General features: G+C 37.4%; 2 protein-coding genes across 2 annotated transcripts; both read left to right on the top strand.

Annotated features, from left to right (window-relative positions):
- The first annotated feature begins 1,857 nt into the window (after positions 1-1,857).
- Positions 1,858-6,017, top strand: mpc2a (mitochondrial pyruvate carrier 2a). The gene is made up of 6 exons (XM_079461875.1): positions 1,858-1,889; positions 1,971-2,194; positions 2,770-2,810; positions 3,105-3,189; positions 3,437-3,548; positions 4,566-6,017. Exons 2-6 carry the CDS (start codon positions 2,053-2,055, stop codon positions 4,606-4,608), a joined length of 423 nt encoding a protein of 140 aa, XP_079318001.1. The 5' UTR covers positions 1,858-1,889; positions 1,971-2,052; the 3' UTR covers positions 4,609-6,017.
- Positions 6,018-10,787: 4,770 nt separating this feature from the next.
- On the top strand, positions 10,788-17,932 carry atp1b1b (ATPase Na+/K+ transporting subunit beta 1b). The gene is made up of 6 exons (XM_079461874.1): positions 10,788-11,200; positions 13,002-13,130; positions 14,237-14,392; positions 14,607-14,791; positions 15,697-15,780; positions 15,871-17,932. Exons 1-6 carry the CDS (start codon positions 11,107-11,109, stop codon positions 16,126-16,128), a joined length of 906 nt encoding a protein of 301 aa, XP_079318000.1. The 5' UTR covers positions 10,788-11,106; the 3' UTR covers positions 16,129-17,932.
- The last annotated feature ends 6,062 nt before the right edge of the window (positions 17,933-23,994 follow it).

Here is a 23,994-nt window from a genome sequence, read left to right as displayed (position 1 = left end):
TTTTTGCAAATACAAAGTGATAAGCAGTAACGTTACATTTTTCACATCTACTGGAGTTTTACATTACGATGGAAACCAATCGTATGCGACAGGCGTGGATCAGTTTAGAGGAATAATAAAGCCTCCCAACTGTAATTACAAAAATCAGGTATAACAATTGTATTTTTCTTCTCTATTAATATAATGCTCGATGAATAAACTAATGTGCGTTCAGGATTTCCCCCAATGTTCCTGTAACTTGCGTCACATGACGAAACATCCCGACGTGTCAACATAAAAGCCCGCAATAAACGCGCACGCACACAAAACATTTTGGGGTGCTTGTTTTATCGAAGGTGAAAATATTGGGCATATATTATTATATAAAAAAGATCTACCTATCATTCTAATATCTGTGCTATTTTTAAGTTCACATTTATTTAAAGGTTTTTATCACCATGCCGGATTACCCCAACCAGTTGTTTTGTTTAGAAAAATATTTGCATAAGTGCCAACAAGTTGCATAACAGTTTATTTCAAAGGGACATTATTAGAAATTGTTTGTATACCTACATAGGTAAAATACCTACGTTTTACAGAAAATACAAAGAAGTTCCTCCAAACAAAAATCAGAAAGATCTCACATGCATGTTTTTGTGTTTACCTTACAGAAACACCACAGGATTTTCACAAATAAAACATTTGATCACATGTGGAAAAACATGAAATTTGATAGAATTTGATAGGATATTAGTAAGTAATGTGAAGAGGCTAAAGAAAGGATAACTTATTATACACCCAAATTTAGATTTTTTGACATTTCAATTTTAAAGGCAAGATCATAGAAACTGTATTGTTGTAATACACTATATTGGACTTTTTTGTCTACAGAATATACGGTTTACTTGAAACTGTGAACATTAAAATTACTGATCATTTTAAAATGAGCAAAATGTAATGCAATTGTTACATTAATTATATCAATTTGAATACAAACAAATCTCACCCAAAATTGTATACGTAATCAAACAATAATTTAATCCGATATAATCATTCACATTTCGAAATAAACTAATTTGACCTAAACCCATCTTTTTTCAGAGATTGTCCTCAAGGACGGATAGACAGTGACGCCTGCTGGATCAATGCTGTCCGTACAACTTTGAAATGCAGGCGCGTTCATTTTCCTCTGCGCATGACCGGCCAAGCCTCTGGCGGTGCCCTAGAAAAGATTTTAGATGGCGCCTCCTATAGAAAATAAACTTCTTTAAAAGCAAAAGTCTTATTTATTTTGATATAACATGAATTGTAATTAATAGGAATAAATATGAAGTAGATAAATAACAACAAAAATAACAAAAGTTGTAATTACCTACTAATTGTAATAATGTTGAAAACAAAATAAAACAGATAGTTTTCTCAATAATACTGTATTTGAATATTAGAGCTCATAAACGAATATTTCAATATTATTATTAAGATAAAGGTTAGCTTTTTAAAACATTAACCTCTGCGCAAATGCTGTAGGGACACAAATCAAAGTTTATTGTATCTTGTTGGATTAAATAAATGGCATGGGCTACACTCACAGTGCCAGTAAACACACGTTACGGGGACAAACATAAGTCATAGGAGCATCTTTTGACCCGACATATAAAGTTCCCCTGCTCAGATCACACTGGTTGGTTTCGTTACGTGGATGTTTAACGCATAAAGATGATTCATTATAATCGCGTCATGATGCAAGAAGCTGTTCACACGTCGTTTTTTTTGCGCTCTCGTCCGGTCATTTTGCGCACTGGGCAACCGCTTAATGGCCTTCCATACAGTCATCTATTAATATATCACATGACCATATTCGCCTCGCGAAGTTTTAACCAAGCAACACATCCACTTGACTGTAACCACGGGTTGAGATATTCAGTAAATGATTCATGCATTGATTTATCAACAAAGGTTTTCGTTTCCAGTGAAGACATTTCTTTTGATAGGTCGTAGCGGAGGGCGGAGAGGTGTGCGCCACTGAACATTGACCGCATCTATTGCCGTCAAGCGTGCACGATACGTCGGACCATGAATCGCAGCAGACTTTATTTACAACTGCGATCGTGTCGTTTATATTCCGGAGGTTTGAGAGCGACATATCACCGAACCCTGGACCGGATCGAGTTAATGCTACCGCCAAAATTAAGACCCCTCTACAACCACCCTGCTGGTAAAGACTCTAAACAGCGTATATAATACCGACATTATAATTTGGAGGTTGATATGCATTGTTGCGCTTTTATTTAGTATAATGTGTAAAGATTGCAGTGACTATCGGATGCTTGGCATGATTTAAAAAGGTCATTGTTTTACATGTAATGCAATGTGTACACACGATTTGAGGTTAAAACAATGCTGTTGTTAACCCACATCCGGAGATGTAACGCCTCTTACCATATTTGGAACATCAGGTTCCAAAGCAATTGTACTGACAGGAACGCCCACCTTACTTGGGTGTACATTAGGGTGGTCTTAATCGAGTCATACGACGAAAAGTAGATATATGGGGGTGTGGTTACCTGATGCGTTTCAGGCAGGTCTGGGTGAGCATTTGCTTTTAGATAAAATGCATCTTTTGTAAAAGCGAATGCTAAATCTGCATCAGTTGGTGCTATGATTAAGGGGGCTTACGTAGGTGGGCTTACCTGTCAGTACAGTTGCCTCAGAACCTGATACCAAATACCAAACATGGGCCTAAATATGTACTGTACATAATTTCTCAAAAATGATCTCTTTCCTTTTTAGGGCCGAAGACCGTTTTCTTTTGGGCACCGGTTTTGAAATGGGCGAGTCTTGCTTCTACCACACGTCTGCTTTTCATGTCTGCTTTTCACATGTTCAATAATGTTCACATTATTATATTAATCAATTCATCTTATTTAGGCTTGTCAATTGTCTTGGCCTTGTATGTTTTGTCTTGCCTAATCTTACAGAATGTAATAAAAGTACTGAAACCAACAAAATGTGTACTATGAGCTACTGATATTGCGAAATCGCAGTGAATCTTTTGCAGGTAGTGTTGTAATGCTGATCAAGCCCTAAACTCAGTCTTGTTTGCTCTCTATCTTTCATTTTTGCAGGGTTTAGTCGTGGCTGGATTCTCTGATATGACCCGGTCACCAGAAAAGCTCAGCTTGTCCCAGTCCTGCGTCATTACAGCAACAGGTACAGGTTTAAAGTGCACTGACAGAGAGAGACTGATTGTTGATCGGTCAGTAGCTGTCGTCAGTGTCCACTAGATCAGAGTATCTCAACTAAAGCCTAGTAACCGGCTGAAAATAGAATTCCAGGCAGGGTTATTTATTTTCCAGAGAGGAAATTAAATATTTAGGAGAAACCGTCTCTCTCTCTCTCTCCCTCTCGTTCTCTATACAGTTGGTGAATTGCATCTCTTTCTTGTTCGCTCTTCTAGGATTTATTTGGTCAAGGTACTGCTTGGTCATCATCCCTAAAAACTGGGCTCTGTTTGCTGTTAACTTCTTTCTAGGGATGTGTGGCAGCATCCAGCTCTTCAGAATATGGAGGTTAGTCATGGCAACTGACAAAAGTTTAAAAAATTCTTTTCTAGGGTCAGTTTTGTTTACTGTCAATTAATACACACAGGATACAAGCATTTGAGTTGAGTTTCACGATTTGGCTTAATATCGCATGTAATCACATCTAAACGATTTGTTATATTTGCATGCTATGCACATTGTCTTCATGAAATATTGCAGCGTTTATTGTAAAGAGATTATTTTTTTTCTCATTTGAAATTCCATTTCACTCACAAATGCGTCAAAATACAGAAGGAAAAACGACCGCAACTTCCAGTTCATGGGGACTTTAATCAGATGTTTGTTTTATTACACACAGGGTCCATTTCTATTTTGAAATGATTTTTTTACAATATTAGGCCACGTTCACATTTTACTTCTTTTTTAAGAAAAAGTTAACAATGGAGCTTTTTTTGTAAAAAAAAGTGTTGTTGTTACAAATAGCATCTGTGCATAAAGGCAGCTCAGAAAGACAGGCTTCATAGGCAGCATAACTTGAATTACAAACAGAGAGCATCTTTGCAATAACTCATGTATTTTAAAACCTTCCATGCAAATTTCCTCTAGAAATGCAATCAAAAGTTATTTAAAGTGAAAACTTACATTTATACAAAACTATGCTCCAAACTGTGTTTCAGCTATCATTTTATTTGTTCGAGCTTGATCCTGCTCGCCATTCACCTTTCTCGCATGTTTACATGTTTGGCTGATGCTTTTATCCAAAATATATTGCATTGTACTACACATTTGTTTCTGACTATGTGCAATCGCCTGGGATTGACCCCATAACCTTGGAGTTGCTAGCGCAATGCTCTAACCACTGAGCCACAGGCAAGCATGTTGTTGTTGTTGTTGCAGCTTCAAAAGACGCTGTGAGCTGCCGAAAAAGACACCGGCGCTCGCATTTAAAAAAGCGCTCAGGAATGCTGCTCAAGCAATGTTGTATCTTAACGATTATGCATTTAAAAGTCGAGTGACGCACTTTGTGTTTGTGTGAATGTGTAGGCACAACCAGCAGCTGAAAGGAGAGGAAATAAAGCAGTCTTAATAAGCAGCTGCCTGCGATCTGAGCAGAGACTTTATTTTCAGTGTGTGACTGAGCTCTGATTGAGAATGTGCCTTGCTTTGTCTTGTTCGGTTTTGCACAAAATTCCTTTTTCCAATGAAACAAATCAAACCGTTGCTACTGTATATGAAGCTACTGGAGCAGTTAACTTCAAAATTCCCCCGTTGACTTTCCACAGTCATTTCTGTTCCTGCTATGGCAAGTCAAAAGGGGCAAATTACTTCTTTAAATAATATTCCAGATGTTCCCACATAAAATAAAATTATTTCAGTTTTATGACGGTCCTTTGTAAACGTTGATGATATGTGTGTTGTTTGTACTGTAAGTTATTCTGATTCATCATTATTATTGATTTTATTATTGGTTTTAAAGAATTCTATTGCACATAATACTTGCAATTTTGCAATAGCTCTGTATCAAGGAATAGTTAATGAAATGAAGGTAAACTTGGATTAATAAAGATGTCTTTCTTTTTTACGTTCTTACCGCCACAGCAGCCTACACACTGAGTTAAAACCTTAAGGGTCATTTGGTGCTGCCCACTTCTATATATGAGGAATCAAAGGTGCATGACAAACACAGGCTCGCTTTTTACCTCATTCTTAATCAGAGCCCATAATTCCCTTTAAACCTGATGTCGGTATATTTCACATTCTGACCCTAAACTGGTCTGAGTAAAGGTGATGAATTATTTGTCTGTCCTAAACCATGTACGTCACGCTTCACCTTGTGGCCCACACACTTGTTGGATGTAAACAGCGGAGAGCTGGAATTTTATGTCTGACTACTTACTGCGTATTGTAGAAGTAACGTTCACATACTTTCACTTCAATTAGCGACTCGAGTGGCATAAAGGGAGGCATCCCTCTGAAAAATGTATTTTTTATTACTTATTCATACACTTTAGGTTTAGTGTAAGGTTAGGGGTAGGTATAGGGCTTTAATATATCAACCAGCTGCCATCATTTTAATAATTTAAAAAATAAAATGATTTACTGTCTCAAGTACAAATGGTATCTGCCACTATTTATAAGTAAAATGCATCTAGGCCTACTACTATTTCTACTTAATCCAAAGAAAGTAGGCCCTAGAGCTATTTTTGCTTGGTGTAAATAGCATATCGGTATGAAATGCTGCTATTTTCATTTAGTATAAAACAGAACTTACTACTATTTAAACTTAGTGTAAATAGCATCTTTCTCTATTTACACAAAGGGCAAATACTCGCTGCCTTTTAAAAACCAAACTCTTGGAGTTGGAACCAAACTCTTCAGATGGATCCGCCTTTGCTTCACAATGTGAACATGACGTGCGAACGAGAAACAAATGTAATGCTTGATGTGAATAAATGAGCTTTAATGTGAATAAATGAGCTTTAAGCTTGTCCGTGTCACCGGGGACAGAAGCGTATGTGAACCTCATTGTTTTGGGATAAGGGATATAACTCATGCAAATTGCCTGCAAAATAGAATAGAGCTTCCCCTACAAGCTAGGAAAGATGCCAGCCCTTAATACCAGCCAAGTGAACGTGTTAAGAGGAAAAGCAGGTCTGTTTTCTCATTGTGATTGAACGCCCCTGACAGTTGCACACCCTGCGAAATACACAGTGATTCCACTGGAGGGCGCTCACAAACTGATTCACCGAGGCTCATGAAGGGAAATCACCATGAAACAAAGCATAGACACGATTACAAAAATCCTATTGTAATAAATAGTTCAAATTTGATTGTAATTGTTATTTGTGAGCCGGGTAATGCGTTGTGTTCTTTCGGGGTGTTATCTGGTGGATGGGAATTTCGATTTAATAGTGTGACTGTTCTCGTTTATATGCTCTGCTCAAATGATTCGTTTTTAATATTGTAATTTTATAAATATGTTATCAGCATAAAGTGTTCACACCGCTTGATAAACACTGTGTAATAATAGAAAAATAAATAAATAGACCATGACGAACGTACACTTGATAGCCAATCACAACGCGACTCTCTGACAGTGACGTAATTGTAGGAGGGGCTACACGTTTGACAAACGAGAAATAAAGCACAAATTAAAAACGAGCTCTTTGCGCATTTTAAAAGTGACGTCACACGATACATAAATCATTTTAAACAAATTAAAAACAAATGCACTGAGTGAAGGTAAAGCATTGAAACATTTTCTCTGGCTACTGTTATCAATGTGACTGTTTAATACTTCTTGTTCATGTGACATTTTAAAATAATAATATCTTTATTAATAAATTATTTTTCCATCAATTATTTTTTATTTGTGTTTCGTAATTTACAAGCATCTTTATCATTTATAGAGGTTTGACTGGAGACTAGCATTAACAAGGATCAACCAGCAGATGGCGAGGGTGGGCGAAACATAAGACAGGACAGGAAACCCTAAGGACAAGGTGACCTTATGCACACGCCCGGTTAGTGAGGTCACTCAACTAGAAAATATATAAACACTCAAGACAACCACTATTAGCCCATTATTGGTGCAGGCATGGCGTAGTACAAATTATATGTGTTGCAGAAGTCATTTAGAATGATGAAACACGATTCATCACCAAACTTGACCAATAAGCAATTTCATAAGATATTTGAGCACATAACTGCTAATTCGACAAAAGTTACTGTGAAAATTCTCCACTACAGGCAAATCAAACTGTGTCGTGTGAACAGACTCTTTGGAAAAAGGCATACAATGTCTCTACATATATAAATGTTATTTTCCCATAAGCTTTCCGAGGAACTACATACGTAGATATATTCTCAGAAGAGGGCCGTTTCAGTCAATAATGGAGCTTAACAACCGGCAGGATGCAACAGTAAATACGGAAACAAATGTCCTGCAAAGCTATCTGGTAGGGGACCAATGTGTTGTGGTGTCCTTGAGGCAACGGATGTTCCATTATCTTTAAAATCATGCAGGAAATGTTGCTTAAACACTTGCTAATACTGCTTGACTTAGCTTTACGGTATATACAAACCTTTTCTGTACACCACAAACTTTTCTATCAAAGAATCTGTCATGAAAACAGCTCTGGGTGGGTGGACTATACAAAGGTCATGTATGTCGTATGTCCGTTTTAAACCCTAAGATGTACATCTTTATAAACCTTCAAATATTAAATGTTTTAAGTTTCTTACACAGTGTCGATACTATAATGATTACTTTCCATCATTTAGAAAAATGGTTGGAATTTCAAATGTGTGTATATTAGGGGTGTCACAATATACTGGAATTGACAAAAAGTCATATAAATATATGTGAATATTGATATTGTGTTTACGATAATGTAATATATTAATAGAATAATATGCTTGTATCCCGTTGACACTATGACATATGTGTATATATGTAAAAAATATAGAAATATTGTAAAAAAATATAGATAAAAAATAAGAAAACATATATATATAAAATGTGATTTATCGATTCCAGAATACGTGTTTGTGTTTATATAATAATATGTGGCATGTATATTTATAAGTACAGTACATATAAATTCACACACATACATGTGTATATATATAAAACAAATATTTATATATATATATATCAATTTATATTTAAATGTTATTTACATTATGTGTAAGTATAAATACAGTACATAGGCTGTACATATTACTCACATCGATAATGTATATTTATATGTATATACAAATACACACACACGCACGCACGCACACACACATACATGAACACACACACTTTATATGAATTGATTAATCGCGATTAATTGATTTGACAGCACATATATATAATTTTATATTACATTATAATATGTGGAATTGTTGGTGAAAATTGTGCTTATTTATTGATCATAAACAAGATGAATTCAGATTAAATGTAAGATGTCACAAATCAACTTACGTATCTATTAGATGTTCTGTGTTATCCCACACAAAGCTTAACAAACAATGGAGGCAACATATCGATCCTAAAATATGTTTCATCTCTTTCCAACACTTAGCAGCCAATTGCCGTTGCATTAAGATTCAGCAACATAAAGAACAATACTGTTATATTTAGCCTCCATTTAGACCGGTGGGACCAGCAAAAGGCTTCTCTCTGACGTGATGCGAACGGGTATCAGGCAGCACTTTGCGTGCTCCTGTAAATTCCAAGTCCGTCATACATAGATACCGCCGAGCCAGTTGCCTTGGCAACAGAGCCATGTCTCCTAAGGTAATAGACGAGACATGTTTTTATTTGACAGAGAGAGGCTCTAAAAAAAGATCTTTCCTGACGTTGGGGGCCCTTGAAGGTGGTATGGGGACGTCTTGCGATCATCGTGAAATAAAAGTAGAGATGTGCCCCTTCGCACTTTCAATTTGGTGCAGGCACAAATGGCCTTTGAGTCATGTGATCGATGTCCGAGAGATATTACGTAATGAGGATTTGGGTCCGATCACGATGTTGTATTTGTCTTGTGATCATCAGAAATGTTTTCCCACGTATTAAACGACTCCTGACAAATAAAAAATACATTACAAATATTTGCGTAAGTGTTTTAGTGTGTGAGAAGTGCGATGAAGGACAATGGTTACTGAAGACTAAAAAGTTGGTTTTGCTGAGTAATCTTACGTAGTTATCACCAGGAACATCACTCCAGCGTGTTTGATGTGGCAATGGCTTATCTTCGGATCTACAACTCTTTGTTGGGGCACCATGACCGAAGAGACGTTCTGCCTTTTTACTTCTACAATTTACAACTCAGTACTTCTAATGAGATCATTATAAAAAAATTGTGAAGCAGAGTAGTCAGTGTCGAGTCAATGTCAGACAGATAATACTGGCAGAATCTATACTAGGCCATCTGCTATTTTCCGGCATTGAAAAAAAACTTTCTCATATACAGCACACTTGATAAAACCCACCAGAAATTTTCTGCATTCCCATTTTCTTTATTTCAAAGCATATAATACAACATTTCTTAAGTCTTCCTTATCTGAATAATATTAAACAATATGATAGATGGATTGAACATGTTTGAGAGACAAAGCGTGTGTCGCTGCAAACAATGCATTTTGATAATAAATATAAATGGTCATTTAATGATTTAATGCTAAAGTGAATTCACCTTGAGTTTGACAGATGTGATCTTGAAAATGTCGACATATGTGACATTGACAGCTCTGTCTCTTTTGTGTGCTTTATTTGTGATTCGGGCTACGCTTTGTATACATGTAAACAGCAAACCAAGGTGGTTCAGAACTTGGTCAAGGGTGAGTGTGTGCCTGTGTGCATACAGGTGTATAGGGGCGTAACTGCGCTTTCAGAAATTTCCACGTTCCTCCTCTCCATTTCTGGTTGAAAATCACATTCAAAGACTCCACTATTCAAACCAGTCTACGTTTTATTACTTCTTGCATTATGTGCTGAATAGATAGGCTATTGGTGCTGTCCTTTACCTCGGTTACCCGATCACGTCACAACCTCTTAAATGATTCACTTTATGCATTAAGTATATCCAAAAGGGTCAGACCACTATAAAGAACGTTTTCATTAGAAATAGCATTATCATTATCATGACATTACAGAAAGATTACCAAGAACAGAGATTTTTTAGTATTTGGTATTTCCCTCTTTTGCTTTAATGACAGCATGCACTTGTCCTGGCATCGAATTAACACGTCGGTGCTTATGATCTATGTTATCACAGCATGATTTGAGAATGTTCCAAAGTCCATCTTGTGCATCTCGTGTGCTTCAAGGACATTTGACCTTTTGTGCACTGTTAACATAAGTAACGCAGTCAGTATTACAAATGTGCTGTGAAATCCTTAAAATTGATTTAAACCTGCTTATTTGCCCAATGGTCTTAAATGAAATGTAATGATCACATTTTCAGTGTTATTGTCGCTCATATTTGGAGCACACTGTGCTACTTGTGGCCATGCATATGTATCCTCAATGTACGTCCGCAATAGATTTGCCACGGTTGTGTATTAAGTCTAACAATTTTGCCTTTGAATGGTCATTTTAGATACTTAATCTGAATCCAGGCACAAATCTAAAAATAACACCATGAAAATGTACAACACGCTCGAAGCGTTTTTCCCATGGGCATCTTGGGACCGTCTCCCCCGGAACGCGCATCTGCCTCTTGCGTCATGCGTTTTTGCATCACCCCCATTAACCTGCCTTGTTCCCACCGAATCCTTTACGTCCCTTTACGCAATCCCATTGTAAAGTGATTCCCACCCTGATTTCGTGTGCTGCACGACTTTGGTACGTGTTCAGAGGTTCTGCTTCTGATTCGTTTCTCAGGAGAGCGACGGGCGGGAGTGGGCGGGACACGCGCGCACCGCTGGATATATTACGCGGGGCACCTTGGCGAGAGCCGGGTACGGCTCCATGTTACGGTGGGCTTAGTGCTCCGGGAAGGGGTGTAGTGTTTCAGAGAAGGTAAGAGAGGAGACAAGAAAGTAGACACAAGGGAATCTGCAGCTCAAGGGGACAAACTAAACGACACGATCAATCATGCCAGCTCAAAACAAAGACGACGGAGGATGGAAGAAGTTTATATGGAATTCGGAGACGAAGGAACTTCTTGGGCGCACCGGCGGTAGTTGGTGTAAGTATTTTGCTGTCAAATCGTCACTGTCCAGCTCCAAATCGTCGATTTCAGCACGTCGGACAGCGCTGTGGTGGCAGTCATCGCTGATACAGGCTTGCACGTCATGTGCCGATAGACTGCCAGACTGGTCACGATGCACCTGTATGATTTGACTTTGCAGCAAATGTCTCGCGGACTTTTGTCTACAACAGTGAATAACAATATATGGAATCAACGCTCGATCTGCACGATTTATTGATAAATTTTAATAGCCTAATAGTTGAATTCAATTTACGAGCGTATTTTTATCCCACCTGTTTCGTGCGGAGACGCCTCGGGATTTTCGCGCATACCGTGAGTTGCGTGTATTTTGCGTTTTCTCTCCCGATTTAAGGAGATATATCTAATGCATGACGAATGTGGTGCACGAATTCGGTTCAGACGAGAAAATACAAAAGGTCAAGGAAGGACGGCTTCAGATTATTGATCGGTTCATTTTTGCTAAAACGAATAAATGAAAAAAAAAACATTTTCCGTAAACTAAAAACACATTCCGAAAAGATGTATATACGCATGTAGAATATAAGCTTAAATTGTTCACAATGGGATTGTCCTATCAGCGTCCTAGGCATTAAATCAACACGCATGACATTCAATGAACATGCTTGTCATTATTCATGTGATAGACATAGAAAGGGTTAAAAATGCATCATTGTTCAAGGTTGACTCAAGGTGGAAGGCCTGTCTTTTGGGTCTGTGTGATATCACTCTTCATCTAAGGTTTCATTACATTGACTTAATGTGTTGGTGGCGTGGCAGCAACAGTTACCAATTGATTGCAATGTATGTGCTTGGCAGCTACCACTTTAGGTCATACGTGATCTTCAAGGGGTGCATAGGTTTATAAGTTGATATTTTTGTAGGCTTATACTAATATAACTACAGTAATTTGTCATGTTGACTTGGTAAAGAGCCATTAATTTATCTTTTGATGGGGAGGTATCATCGTCTGAAACCAAAACCTCAAATGTGAAATACACGCATGAGCGTGTATATGTCAAGGGTGAGAAGTTTGTGAGGACGGGTGGTCATCATGACAAATCTGCATCAGGAAAGCAATGCATCACCTTATAGGCAAGGATTGGCTCGTATAAATCTGGAAGTTAATCCTAAAGGGATATCTCATGCAATATGCAACTTTCTTTCAGGATGACATCAAAGAGCTTTAGTCCCGGTGACCTTCTGACATTGGTTAATGCACCACTGGAAAACACAATCCTTATGCCTTTGGCTAACCATGCATTGGTTATTGAAATTGATCGGATTTTCGTTATACAGAACGGTTACAATTTAAGAGTACATTTGAGTTTAACAAGTTTACAATTTGAGTAAAATTGTGTTGTGGATAATTAAGAGTATCAGTGAATTGTTGGGAAGACTGGTTTAACTGGTCTGGAAGATATGAGCGTACTGGCCTTACTGCTCTGCGATGCCCCTACACATTGTTGATGGTTAAAACATTGAGATTAGTCATTGTACCTCATCATGCTGGCTCCTCCATGCCTTCTGTGGACGTACCAAGGACATCCGTATTGCAGGGATATTGATGTAACATCAAGTTGAATTCAATATTTTGGGTATAAATATAGTTTGTATATGCACAAATCATTTCTGGTTCCAGTTTGAATTTTCTTAATTTAATGCATTTCATCAAATCTTACATGACAAACATCCCGATGCCTGAATGCGTCACCAAAATGACTGGCATTAGAAATTCCACTTTTCAGGCTAGTGAAATTTTCCATTTCTCTCTCCACAGCAAAAATCCTTCTGTTCTATCTCATCTTTTATGGTTTCCTGGCTGGGATCTTCATCGGCACCATCCAGGTACTCCTACTCACTCTGAGCGACGTCAAACCCACCTGGCAGGACAGAGTAGCTCCTCCAGGTAACAGCTCTCCTTTCCATGCTAACATTTATTTTCTGCGTATACGTGTTTGAACTTAAGTGGTGAAATCATGTAAAAGCAGGGTTTGAACACCTGGTGGTTGACAGTGGATCTGCGGGGGAATTGAATCATATATACAATTTAAAGAAGGAAATGGCTAAACGTAAATAGCAATTTGCATTGGTTTTATATTCAAATGTAGTCATGTGTTGGTTCATAGTGTTTATCCAGACTTTTTTTGTGTTTTGAAACAGGAAGTTGGGATTTTACATGTGTAATTTGACAATATTTGGTGGGTTCAGAGAGAGAACAGATCACAGGCTAGGAGACAGCTGGAGTATAGGGAATTGAAAAGCTGTTAGATTTACGTCATGGCTGAAATATTGGAAAACAGGGCAGGTGAGGACAAGGAGAAACAGGCTAAAGACACTTTTCCTCGCTAGACTGGTTAGAGCTTTTTTCAGAAGGACCGGAATGCTTCGAAGTGTACGATTTCAACGGGTCGCTTTGTCTACCCACCGGCATGTTGCTTATGATTTATTTAAAACTCAAATCATTTGGCGAGCCGGATTTAAGCCTCGGATTTCGGGAAACGCTTGCATGTTCCTTTAGAAAAGATGTTTTATTTCAAATGCATAAACAGTTAACCAACAGATCTCCTATTGTGAACAGGGACGCTTACAGCAAATTAATTTTCATGTTTTTAGCTTTCCACAAACGATGAACTAAAATAATTAAATATCAATTATAAAATGCATTGCTTATTCCTTCCAGGAAAGGAAACAATGTATTTCTAAGTTGATTCTTTACAAAAAAAACTTTTCTTTTTAACACTGCTCAATTCAATCTTGCTAAGGTTCTAGATCTAGAATTACTGTTTGTTTTTGAAAGCACACGGCCTTATTAATATTAATGCAATAACAAAAATGCATTAGTTGGGCAGGTGTTGCATAAACACAGGATTGCCTGACATAAATATCGCTACAAAGTATTTATGAATGGAGACAAAGTACCACCGAACGGGACTTAGGTTTCAGTTTTGAATGAGGTTCAAAGCAATATATCTTGATTTCATGTATTTAGCATTACGGTTTACCTGTGCACAGGACTCAGTCACCACCCACGCTCGGACAAGGCAGAGCTGATGTTCTCCCCAGACAGTATCGAAACGTACCTGGAATACACCAAAGCCATAAGAGAGTTTCTTACAAAGTATGACTCGGCTAAACAGGACAATGCAATGGAGTTTGAAGACTGTGGAGGTACAACACTTCAGAATGATTGTGGATGTTACCACTTATTCAATGATTTTTTTTTATCGATGAGCCGTTACTGTATAAATTCGTTTAGAAAACTAAAGGAAAATCTGTATATTTAGACTATGATCTCATCTTCATTTGTATCCAAATTGCAGTTGTGGTTTCGTGCCATTCTATAATGCTCTGTCTAATGTTTGATTTAACCATATTTTCACAGATCAACCTCAAGATTACAAGAACAGAGGTGATTTAGACAGTGATATTGGAATGAGGAAAGCCTGTCGTTTCGACAGAGCTTGGCTTGGGCCCTGCTCTGGTTTGGAGGACAGTCAATTTGGATATTCTATTGGGAAGCCCTGCTTGATTGTTAAACTCAACAGGATTGTGAACTTCAGACCCAGGGTTCGTTCATTACGTGTTCAGAAATATTTTTTATGCGTAATTGTGAAAAAATGACTTTAGTGGTTATACATATAGCTTGTAGCATGTAGCACAAGTAGCATGTAGCATGTAAGATATTTTGGGAACCCTAAGATTGTATTTGTTAACATTAGTTAATGCATTAGCTATCATGAACAAATGAGCGATACCTCAGTTATAATAGTTTCATTTATTCATCTTAGGTTGTGTTAATTTCAGCATTTACTAATATTTTTTTGAAAACGTTGTCAACATTATTTAACGCACGTTGAGGTAGCATGAATGCCCATTTAACAATATTATTGTCATGAACATTAACAAAGACTTATAAATTCTGAAAAACGATATGGCTCGCTGTATTGTTAGTGCACTTGTTAATATTGTTAACAAATACAACATTGATCTTTTTATTATTGATTACGCTCAAAGAAGAAATGCTGGGGTTTCAACCTGATCTCAAAGGAATTTGTAACTATTTTACGAGGTGGCTTATTCGTATGAATTTGTATGTTGTGAATCACTCAAAAACTTACGATTTCTAGAAAAAGCAATAGTTAAGCCCCGCCCCTAACACTAATGTCACTGGCACAACAAAGCAAATCAGACTAAAATGTACGATTGAAATCGTACGATTCCATACGAATTAGCCAAAATATTTTTTCGATGTTTCAATCCAGCGTTATGTCAAAAAGTGACAAACTCAACCGTTGCGTTAAGTTAATAAATTAATTGTGGTTATATTTTACCCAACACTCGATTGAAAACAACCCAGCAGTTTTAGCGCATACTGTACATGTTCTCTATAAAGCTGCACATTTTGAAAAGCGCAGTGTAAACAAAACTGAACGAAATTACCATTAAACAAATTAAATATATTTTTCTTTTAGCCCCTGACTTCCAATGAAACCATTCCAGAAGAGGCACAGCACAAAGTCAGGCCCCATGTGATTCCTATGCACTGCACAAACAAGGTGAGCATCAGTCGGCCAACCGATTTGTGTAAATTCCAAACGGAATGAGATTCCGACTAACTGACTCCGTGTTCTCCGAAACCTCCGTAGAAAGAAGAGGATGCAGGTAAGCTCGGCGAAGTGAGGTACTACGGCATCGGAGAAGGCTTCCCGCTTCAGTATTACCCCTACTACGGGAAAAAGCTGCACGACCATTATCTGCAGCCACTGGTGGCCATCCAGTTCGTCAACATAACCCGGAACGCGGAGATCCGCGTCGAGTGCAAAGTGTTCGGGGACAACATTTACTACCATGACAAGGATCGCCACCAAGGACGATTCGATGTGAAAATCTCCGTCAAGTCATGACCTCTGAACTAGAATACCTCCGCTCTCTCCCTATTTAAAGGCAAACTAAGGCCCCATTTCTGACCTGAGATACGAAGGCAACAGGGATGCGCGTCTCACCGGTCTTCCGCAGTGTTTAACGGGGGGATTTGTTTTTTGAATGTACAAGTGTCTCATGTCAGAAAGTGGCCTCATTCTAGTTTAGGAGAGATTTAAAAAAAAAAGAGAATAATAATGATAAAACAGTATATTTAAAAACGCTAGTCTAAAACATACCATCTTATACACGTGGGACCTAACATTGTCTGTACTCTTTACTTAGGATTTTCCGCTACCAGTCTAAAGGTTAGAACGTATACACCTGGAAGATTAGCCATAGCCTAGAATATTTATTCTGCTACTGAACGAGAACTGTTCCAGATTAAAGGGGCATGTTGTTTTTCTCTAAATTCCTCTACTGATGTAGCCAGCACTGTTTGTCCCTCTTGTATTGTATTGTACCTCGTGTGATTTCCCTATATTTAGAAAGAGCACAGTAGTTGCATATGTAGGTTGTCTCACGCCATGCCAAGTGTGTGATTTTGCTTCATTGTCAAACGTGCCTACATATACTGTATGTATAGTTACTTAATGGAAACACACTGGACTCTTATCATTGCCTTTTGGGTATATCGATGTTCTCTATTTGCATCTTTTAGGTGTATTCAGTGGGTAATTCACTTCATTTTTTTCCAGAATCACTACAATGTAGGGAAGATTGTACTTCTATTTGATTCCCGTTCTCACTGAATGTAGATTCGCCTTCAGTGTCATTCGTGCTTGGGGGGAGCCTACGCTTTAGCTCTCATTTTTACTTCTTTTCTTTCTAGTCCTTATATCGAAGACATCAGGTGGAATGTTCTGAATTTGAATGTTTTTAAGTGGTGACCTTCAGCGTTCTGTTCTCGCACATGCTCCCTTTCTGCAGAAAATCGTCATGAATGTTAATAATGCCAAAGCCATTAAGATTAATCTAGTTTCTGTCAGAACTAACGCAATACCCCGTTCTGACGGGATTCTCTCTAGGTGTGCGCAGTCAGTGTGAACCATCAGAAATGTCAAATTTCACGAGTCCCACAAACACATGTTGAAACTCAACTGGAAAAGACTTACCAAAATAAAACTGAGACTCTAAAGTTGGACTGTTTCTCTCTTCTTTTCGTAGTGAAAACCGTGCCATGTTTATGATATTTAGCCAAATTAGACAGATCTAGAGACTAGAGACAGAATGTCTCTCTTGCAAAAATATGCTAAAAATATCTGATTTAGAATCTGTATTAAGTATTAAAAGACTGAAGATAACATTTCACGTGTGACCAGATTCCACTGACTTTGAATTAGGTGTGTTTCATGCAATTTCAATTAGTAAATCTGCATGCTTGAAAGAAGGACATTTTACAAGTTTACCATTGAGACAGACACAGTCGATTCATGTACATGAATGTTAAATATTCAAGTCACAATCCAGTATGCTAGACATAACACTGTTCAGTAAATAATAAATCCATTTTATAATATAAATTAAGTTAAATATAACGAAATTTAGCTGCATTGTATTAATCGCTATGAGATGATAAATATATAAAATTGTATTCAAATTATATAAACATGAATAACTTGGTGAAATGTGACACGAGTAACCGAAAAAACGCAAATCTGCTATGCCCTTGAGTTTTTTCTGAAGTGTGTTTTACTCAAAATAAGATTTACAAAACATAGAAAGTAGGTATTTTCAAACACAATGTTAGTTTACCCCTTTTTTCCTCATTAAAAAAAGATTAAGCATAAAAAATTATTATCTTTGGTGGGTTTTTTTTTTACAATATTAGCAACTCGACCATAATCATTGGCTGTCTTCAAATGAAAAAATCCCAAGTAAAATAAATTGTTCAATGTAAAAAAAGCCACACACTGTAATAAATAATAATGAAAAATAAGCCGCTGATCCTAGACCTGATCCTATTTTCCCGCTGGGGTGTATTTTGCAGTAATGAAGGTCTGGTTGATCATTATCTCTTTCATCCATTTCCCCTCCTTCGATCTTCCAGCAGTAAACCAACAATTAAAAAGTCAAGATGTCTTCCACTCATTACGAACACATTATAATATTACAATGTGGCCTTATCTACCACAATATGCTTTAATTGTACTGAAAGCGCTTTTGATGCATGTGGTTAATACCAAAGATGATGTTATCATAACGATTGAATTATGACAATGAATATGAGGACGTACACAGGGATACATCTTTGATACACAGTGGTCATCTTTGTACTGTACTGTAATGTAGTGTATGTAGGCGCAATATGATATTAGGCTTTCGTAAGCACTTCCTGTGTGTTTGTGTGTGCGTGTGTGTGGATTAGGAGCAATGGGGGCGAACACAATCAGCAAGCAATGCCACATTTATATTCTGTCCGGTGCCAAAGGATTATATCTTCTTCAAATGAAATGTGACCCGTTTGGACATCTGGATGCTTTCATAGCTCTCTATGGGTAACTATGCATGTCTGCTGTTAAACAAACACTGTTTTTATCTTCAACAGTCCTAGTATTAAGTCAGATTGAAGGACTGTTCACCTGAACAACAGAATTTACAGTCAATATGAAATGTACAGCTGGTACAAACCGCTGACCAAGCACCAGCGCTATTTATAAATCTCATTTTTCCTGGGAAGGTCTAGTGCTTACATCATGGATATAATCTATCTTGGGTTACAACTTAAATGGAACTGTTACCTTCAAATGTCCTCTGCTTCCGCACGGTCAGACAAGATCTTGTATTTTTCCCTTACATACACACACAGATTTGCTCTTCTATCAGGGTGGGAACTTTCCATTGACTTTATTTCCACTGATATTTGATTTCCAATGGCTTTTATGCTAGCTTTTCTTTAGAATATATAGATAATAATAATATATATATATATTATATAAAGTACAGTATTAGATGTCAGTATCATATATACATATAATTCACCAAGACATAAAGAGCTGTTTGCCTGTAAATAACACTTGATGTGCCCATTCTTGCTCAAGTCACCACCCAGTTGACCACACAAACCCTATGACATCATCCTCACACCTCTGTCCCGTCTCGTGCAATAATCTGAGTCAGCAGGTGTTTCAGTGACGTGTTGTAAAGCCAAACATATGCTGATTGTGGCAGAACTTTATAGCCAGTTCTCGCTGAGTAAAAGATTATTTACACTCAGCCTCAAATGGAAAAGGGAACAAAACTTTGCAGCGTGCAGCATAAATTTCTTTGCACAACAAGAAGAGCCACAATACCTGAACAAAGCTATGAGTTATGTTCCTGTTCCTCTCAATGACTGTTGGTGCTGAATTCGAAGGCCGCATCCTCCGGAGGTAGAGTGACGGCAGACGTCATCAAGGTTGTTTCATTTCAGTTAAAAACAATGTAAAATTAACAGTTAATTGTCTTAAGACGTAATCATTGTAGTTTCATTCTTACCCTGAAATGTAATGATTTCTTTACCTGCAATAATAAGCATCGATGACGTACGGGGCCGACAAAAGAGACCCCCGAAGGATGCATCTGATTTGTATTCCATCCTTTATCCATCCTTGCTGTTGCTCATTAGACAATGAAATGAGCTGTAAATGTCATGTGACTAGTAATGCTGACGTTCCAGTTTTATTTGCATTTCTTTTTTTATTGCATAAACGGGAACATACAAATAATAACAGTACAAAATTAGCAAGTAAAAAAAGGCATGGCTCACATTCAGTTCGAATAAGGATGGAAGAACCAGTGGGACTGAAGTGTATCATAACATTTTAAACATTTCACAGACTTATCGAAGAAATATAAATGTCAACGTCCAAACAAAACAAATTTAACATCGGAGATGAATTAAGAAAATTTTGTTTTGTTTTTATTGACATGCATTGTGTTTTGAGAGTGACATCATTTGCCATCGTCCACACACATTTCCCGTTAGTATTAAACCGTTTAGCATTCCATTTGGGACGATACTACTCTTCTTAAATTCATATACTAGACGGTTGAGTGCATAGTTTAAATGCATAGTGTATAGTATGTCATGTTGGACATAAGTTTGCATACTCCATTTAGTGCCTGGTAGTAGTAACATCATCTAAAACTGGACCAGATTGACCAATCAAGCCTTGACCCCTTGATATGACTCATATGTGTAGTGAAGACCTAGAAATGCAGACTTCAATGTAGTCATATACTACAAATAAACAGTACAGTTCTTTACCCTAATGATAACAGATTTATGCATTTGTACGTTTTAAGAAAATGATCAGCTTTAATTTACTTTAGCAAAACTTAAAAGATTTACCCAAACTATAACTAAATACCCCCCAATAACATATAGGCCTACATGTATAAAAATAATCCTATTCACACCCACATGAACAATCCACCGATGGGATGAGTAACAGAAAAATGTCATGCATCCTGATTTTAGTCTTCTTTTTGCCTTCATGAAAGCGCTGTTACTGTTTTTGTGCCGCAATGTATGTAAACAATCATCTATGGAGTCTGCATAGACTCATTGTAAAGCGGACATATGGCACAGGTTTGGAGCCCTGAATGAGGCTGTTATCATGCTCTGCTTCATCGGTCAAATAACACCATGCTGCAAAGTCAGGGCAATGTCAAAGAGCCTTAAAATAGCTGCTCTTCTCATACAGGCAGCATCACAGTAACATTAAGGATGTTTATTAATAACAACAACAGCCGCTGACTCTGGCAAAGGAAAAATGTCAATACAGCTTGACATTTAGCCTACTTTAGCATGACAGTGGCCAGCGCTGAACATTACTAAGATGTCCGGATGTTTCGTGCTGAAAATAAAAGATAATGGCAGATGATGGTTGCGAATGGTTAATGGAGGACGGGGCTTTTAACCTCACATGCTTTAAAAGTAAACTAAGGAACAAATATTCAGTCCAATGGGAGATGCATGACAAAATGATTATTTTTAGGAGGACTCGAGCAGTGAACTAGATCTATCCTGTTATCTTCATAAGGAAAAAGTTGACACCATAAATAGGACAGTACAGTACAGTGGGAACAAAGTCACAAATCCGCGCTCTCTTTAAAGGAGGAATGTCACTAGTGGTGACATTGGGAATTGCAAGCATCGGCTCACTCCATCCCTTCCTTTGAAGCACTACGATGGCTGACACAGAACTAAGATGGCGTGGCGTTTTCACTTCTTGCTGTGAATGTAGATAGAAATAGCTCATTATAAGGTAGTAAAAACATAACGCTTCGTTAGTTAAGGTCTTTATACCTCTTTATAACCTTTTTTATACACCTCTGAAGTTATTTATATTATATTGCATTTCTGTTAATAGATTCTCCAAAAAACTGCACACTGAACCTTCAATATCATAGTCGTTTATCCAACCCAATAATGAGATTAGACAGAGAGCAAATGGAGACTCATATTGTGATTATAGCTGCATAAAATGAGAGATATCAATATGAAATCTTGCATTTCACATCCAATTTCTCCAAAACCAAATTGAGCAGTGCCGTTCACATGCATGCCGGGGATTGTTTGTCAACAATGATCTCATTTGTTTGATTTATTTATTTGTTGATTATTTGTGCCGTAAAGCAGCTGCTTCTCCTAAAGAACAACACACACTTTACATGCACGTCAAAGTGGATATAATATAGTCCAGCAGGGGGCGTTCATGCTATATTTATGATCATCCAACTGTTGGTGGGGTTTTGCACTCCAAAAAAAGATGCAACAAAAGGTTTTTTACAGAAATGCCAACCATTTTGGTTCCCTAAAAGATCCATTTAGGAAAGGTTACATAAGGGTGTTCAGCCAAAAATGGTTCTTCTATGCGATCATGAAGCAACTTTTGTCAATGTGAGCTTTGGTCAAATTCTGACTGCTGGTAGCCGAACAACAGCTGTAACCGTTCACCATTCAATGACTAGAGGGTGAGTAAATAGATTTTTTTGGGTGAACTATAACATTTATATTTGCATTTAGTCATTTAGCAGAAGCTTTTATCCAAAGCGACTTACAAGGAATTCAGAGAGCAATAAGCGATATGTCATACAAGAGCAATAGTACGATAGGTGCTAATACAATGTTACTAGTTTCAACAAAAGCTTGACCACTACCTGTCACTTTAACAAAGCTTAAACTATTATAGACAGTAACAAAATAATAAATCCATATTGAAATAATAAATAAATGTATACTGGCTTCACTAGACACTTCAGTGAACAATAATGAATAAAGTATAATACTTTACACGTACAGTTATTTCAGAAATACAGTAGTGTTTTAAATAAGCCTAATGCAATTTGGACTGCTTAAAAAGATGTTCAGTCATCATTTATTCATGTCCTTCAAAACCTCTTTTACTTTCTTCCAGAACACGAAAGACGATGTTTTGAGAAATGTCTCAGTGGTTTTGTGTCCATACAATGGAAGTCAAGAGCGTTGAAGGTGGTTCGGTTACCAATATTCTTATAAAATCTTTCGTGCAAAAATCATGCAGATTTGGAATGAGAGATTTTCGAATCATATAAATCTGATTTAAGCATTCTTGATGGAGTCCTATCAGGAGGCATTCTGTAATGATAAAGGAGTTTAGTAACGTAAGGAGTCAGGGGAGATGAACGATTATATCACACATTGGAACAGCAATTAGAGGCAGACTATCAACAGCACCTGTAAACATCCATCCATCTCCAGAGATCAAGTTAGAATGCATGACTGCTTTGTGTTACGAGACCTTAGTACCATTAGACGGTTTGTAGAAAACAATAGGCTACAGCACAAAGCTAAATGTCATGTTGTTGTTTTATGTTGACACTGGCAGTTTTATAAGTCTAAAACAAATGTTTTTGTTATTACTTTGAAACGTTTCCAATTTCACCAGGCAGTTATTGAATAAGAAATGACTATATACAGTATGACGACTGTACCGTGGTGAAAATAATGCAGAAATGAATGGATCAGCTGGCATCCACTGTGCCATTCATTTCAAATCAAGTGTCTTTCCATAATGTGCTCATGTTTTTATTCAATCTAATTGTGCAAATGTTCCCTAGTTCTCTTCTCATATGAAATTCTTCAATACGATTACAGAATGATTAGATGATCAGAGCTCTGCAGCACTTGTTTGAGGTCTGGACATCAGAAGACAAGACGTAATCTTACTGACGTCTGGCACGTTTTTACCGCTGGGTCCAAGAAAGAGCATTAGCGGGTAAATCCAGATTACGACTTCTGTTTAACAGCCTGCCTGCACCAAAAGGATCGAAGGGATTGGTTGGGAATTGATCTTTCTGTGGCAGGGCAGCAGTGTATAAGGATTTCTAGGAAAATGCTTAGTTTACTGCATATGCCATTTAGACCTACTTTGGGGGCTGCCGTCGAAATCCTGCCCTTATAGAAAATTGCAAATTAGCATTCACTAGATGTTCACAGAAAAGCAATTGGAAGTATACAGCGATTTATTTTTGCATTTTCCTTTTATTTACGCCACTTATCTACACAACATGGATCCTAAACCGTCTATGAGAGAGCAAGCAAATCTTTGCCATCTACAAGTGACCCCATTGCTATAAGTCTATTAAGTGAAGCTGTGATGGAACCATAAGCTCGGCTCAAACCATTTAACACATGCAACTAACTGGTTTACAGTAGCCGTGTACACAATACAGAATGTCTGGGAATGAACAACGACCATTCAACTGAAATCAAACAAATTGGCAAGATGACCCCATGTTGATCTTTTAACAAAAACAAAGTCTAAAATATTATACTTAACTTTTGGGTCCATATTTATTTTAGCAATACCGAATCATACAGA

Source organism: Barbatula barbatula (assembly GCF_947034865.1).
Source record: "Barbatula barbatula genome assembly, chromosome: 8".
In the NCBI taxonomy this organism is placed as follows: Eukaryota; Metazoa; Chordata; class Actinopteri; order Cypriniformes; family Nemacheilidae; genus Barbatula; species Barbatula barbatula.
This window is presented reverse-complemented; position numbering and strand designations above follow the sequence as displayed.

What these genes read in the sequence shown, in the direction of transcription:
- mpc2a (XM_079461875.1), top strand. Translation starts at nt 2,053, where the DNA reads ATGAATCGCAGCAGACTTTATTTACAACTGCGATCGTGTCGTTTATAT. An exon ending in GGGCACCGGTTTTGAAATGG is followed by an intron (nt 2,811 to 3,104) that starts GCGAGTCTTGCT and finishes TCATTTTTGCAG; the next exon opens with GGTTTAGTCGTGGCTGGATT. An exon ending in CAGCTCTTCAGAATATGGAG is followed by an intron (nt 3,549 to 4,565) that starts GTTAGTCATGGC and finishes GTGAATGTGTAG; the next exon opens with GCACAACCAGCAGCTGAAAG.
- atp1b1b (XM_079461874.1), top strand. Translation starts at nt 11,107, where the DNA reads ATGCCAGCTCAAAACAAAGACGACGGAGGATGGAAGAAGTTTATATGG. An exon ending in GGACAGAGTAGCTCCTCCAG is followed by an intron (nt 13,131 to 14,236) that starts GTAACAGCTCTC and finishes ACCTGTGCACAG; the next exon opens with GACTCAGTCACCACCCACGC. An exon ending in CTATGCACTGCACAAACAAG is followed by an intron (nt 15,781 to 15,870) that starts GTGAGCATCAGT and finishes AAACCTCCGTAG; the next exon opens with AAAGAAGAGGATGCAGGTAA.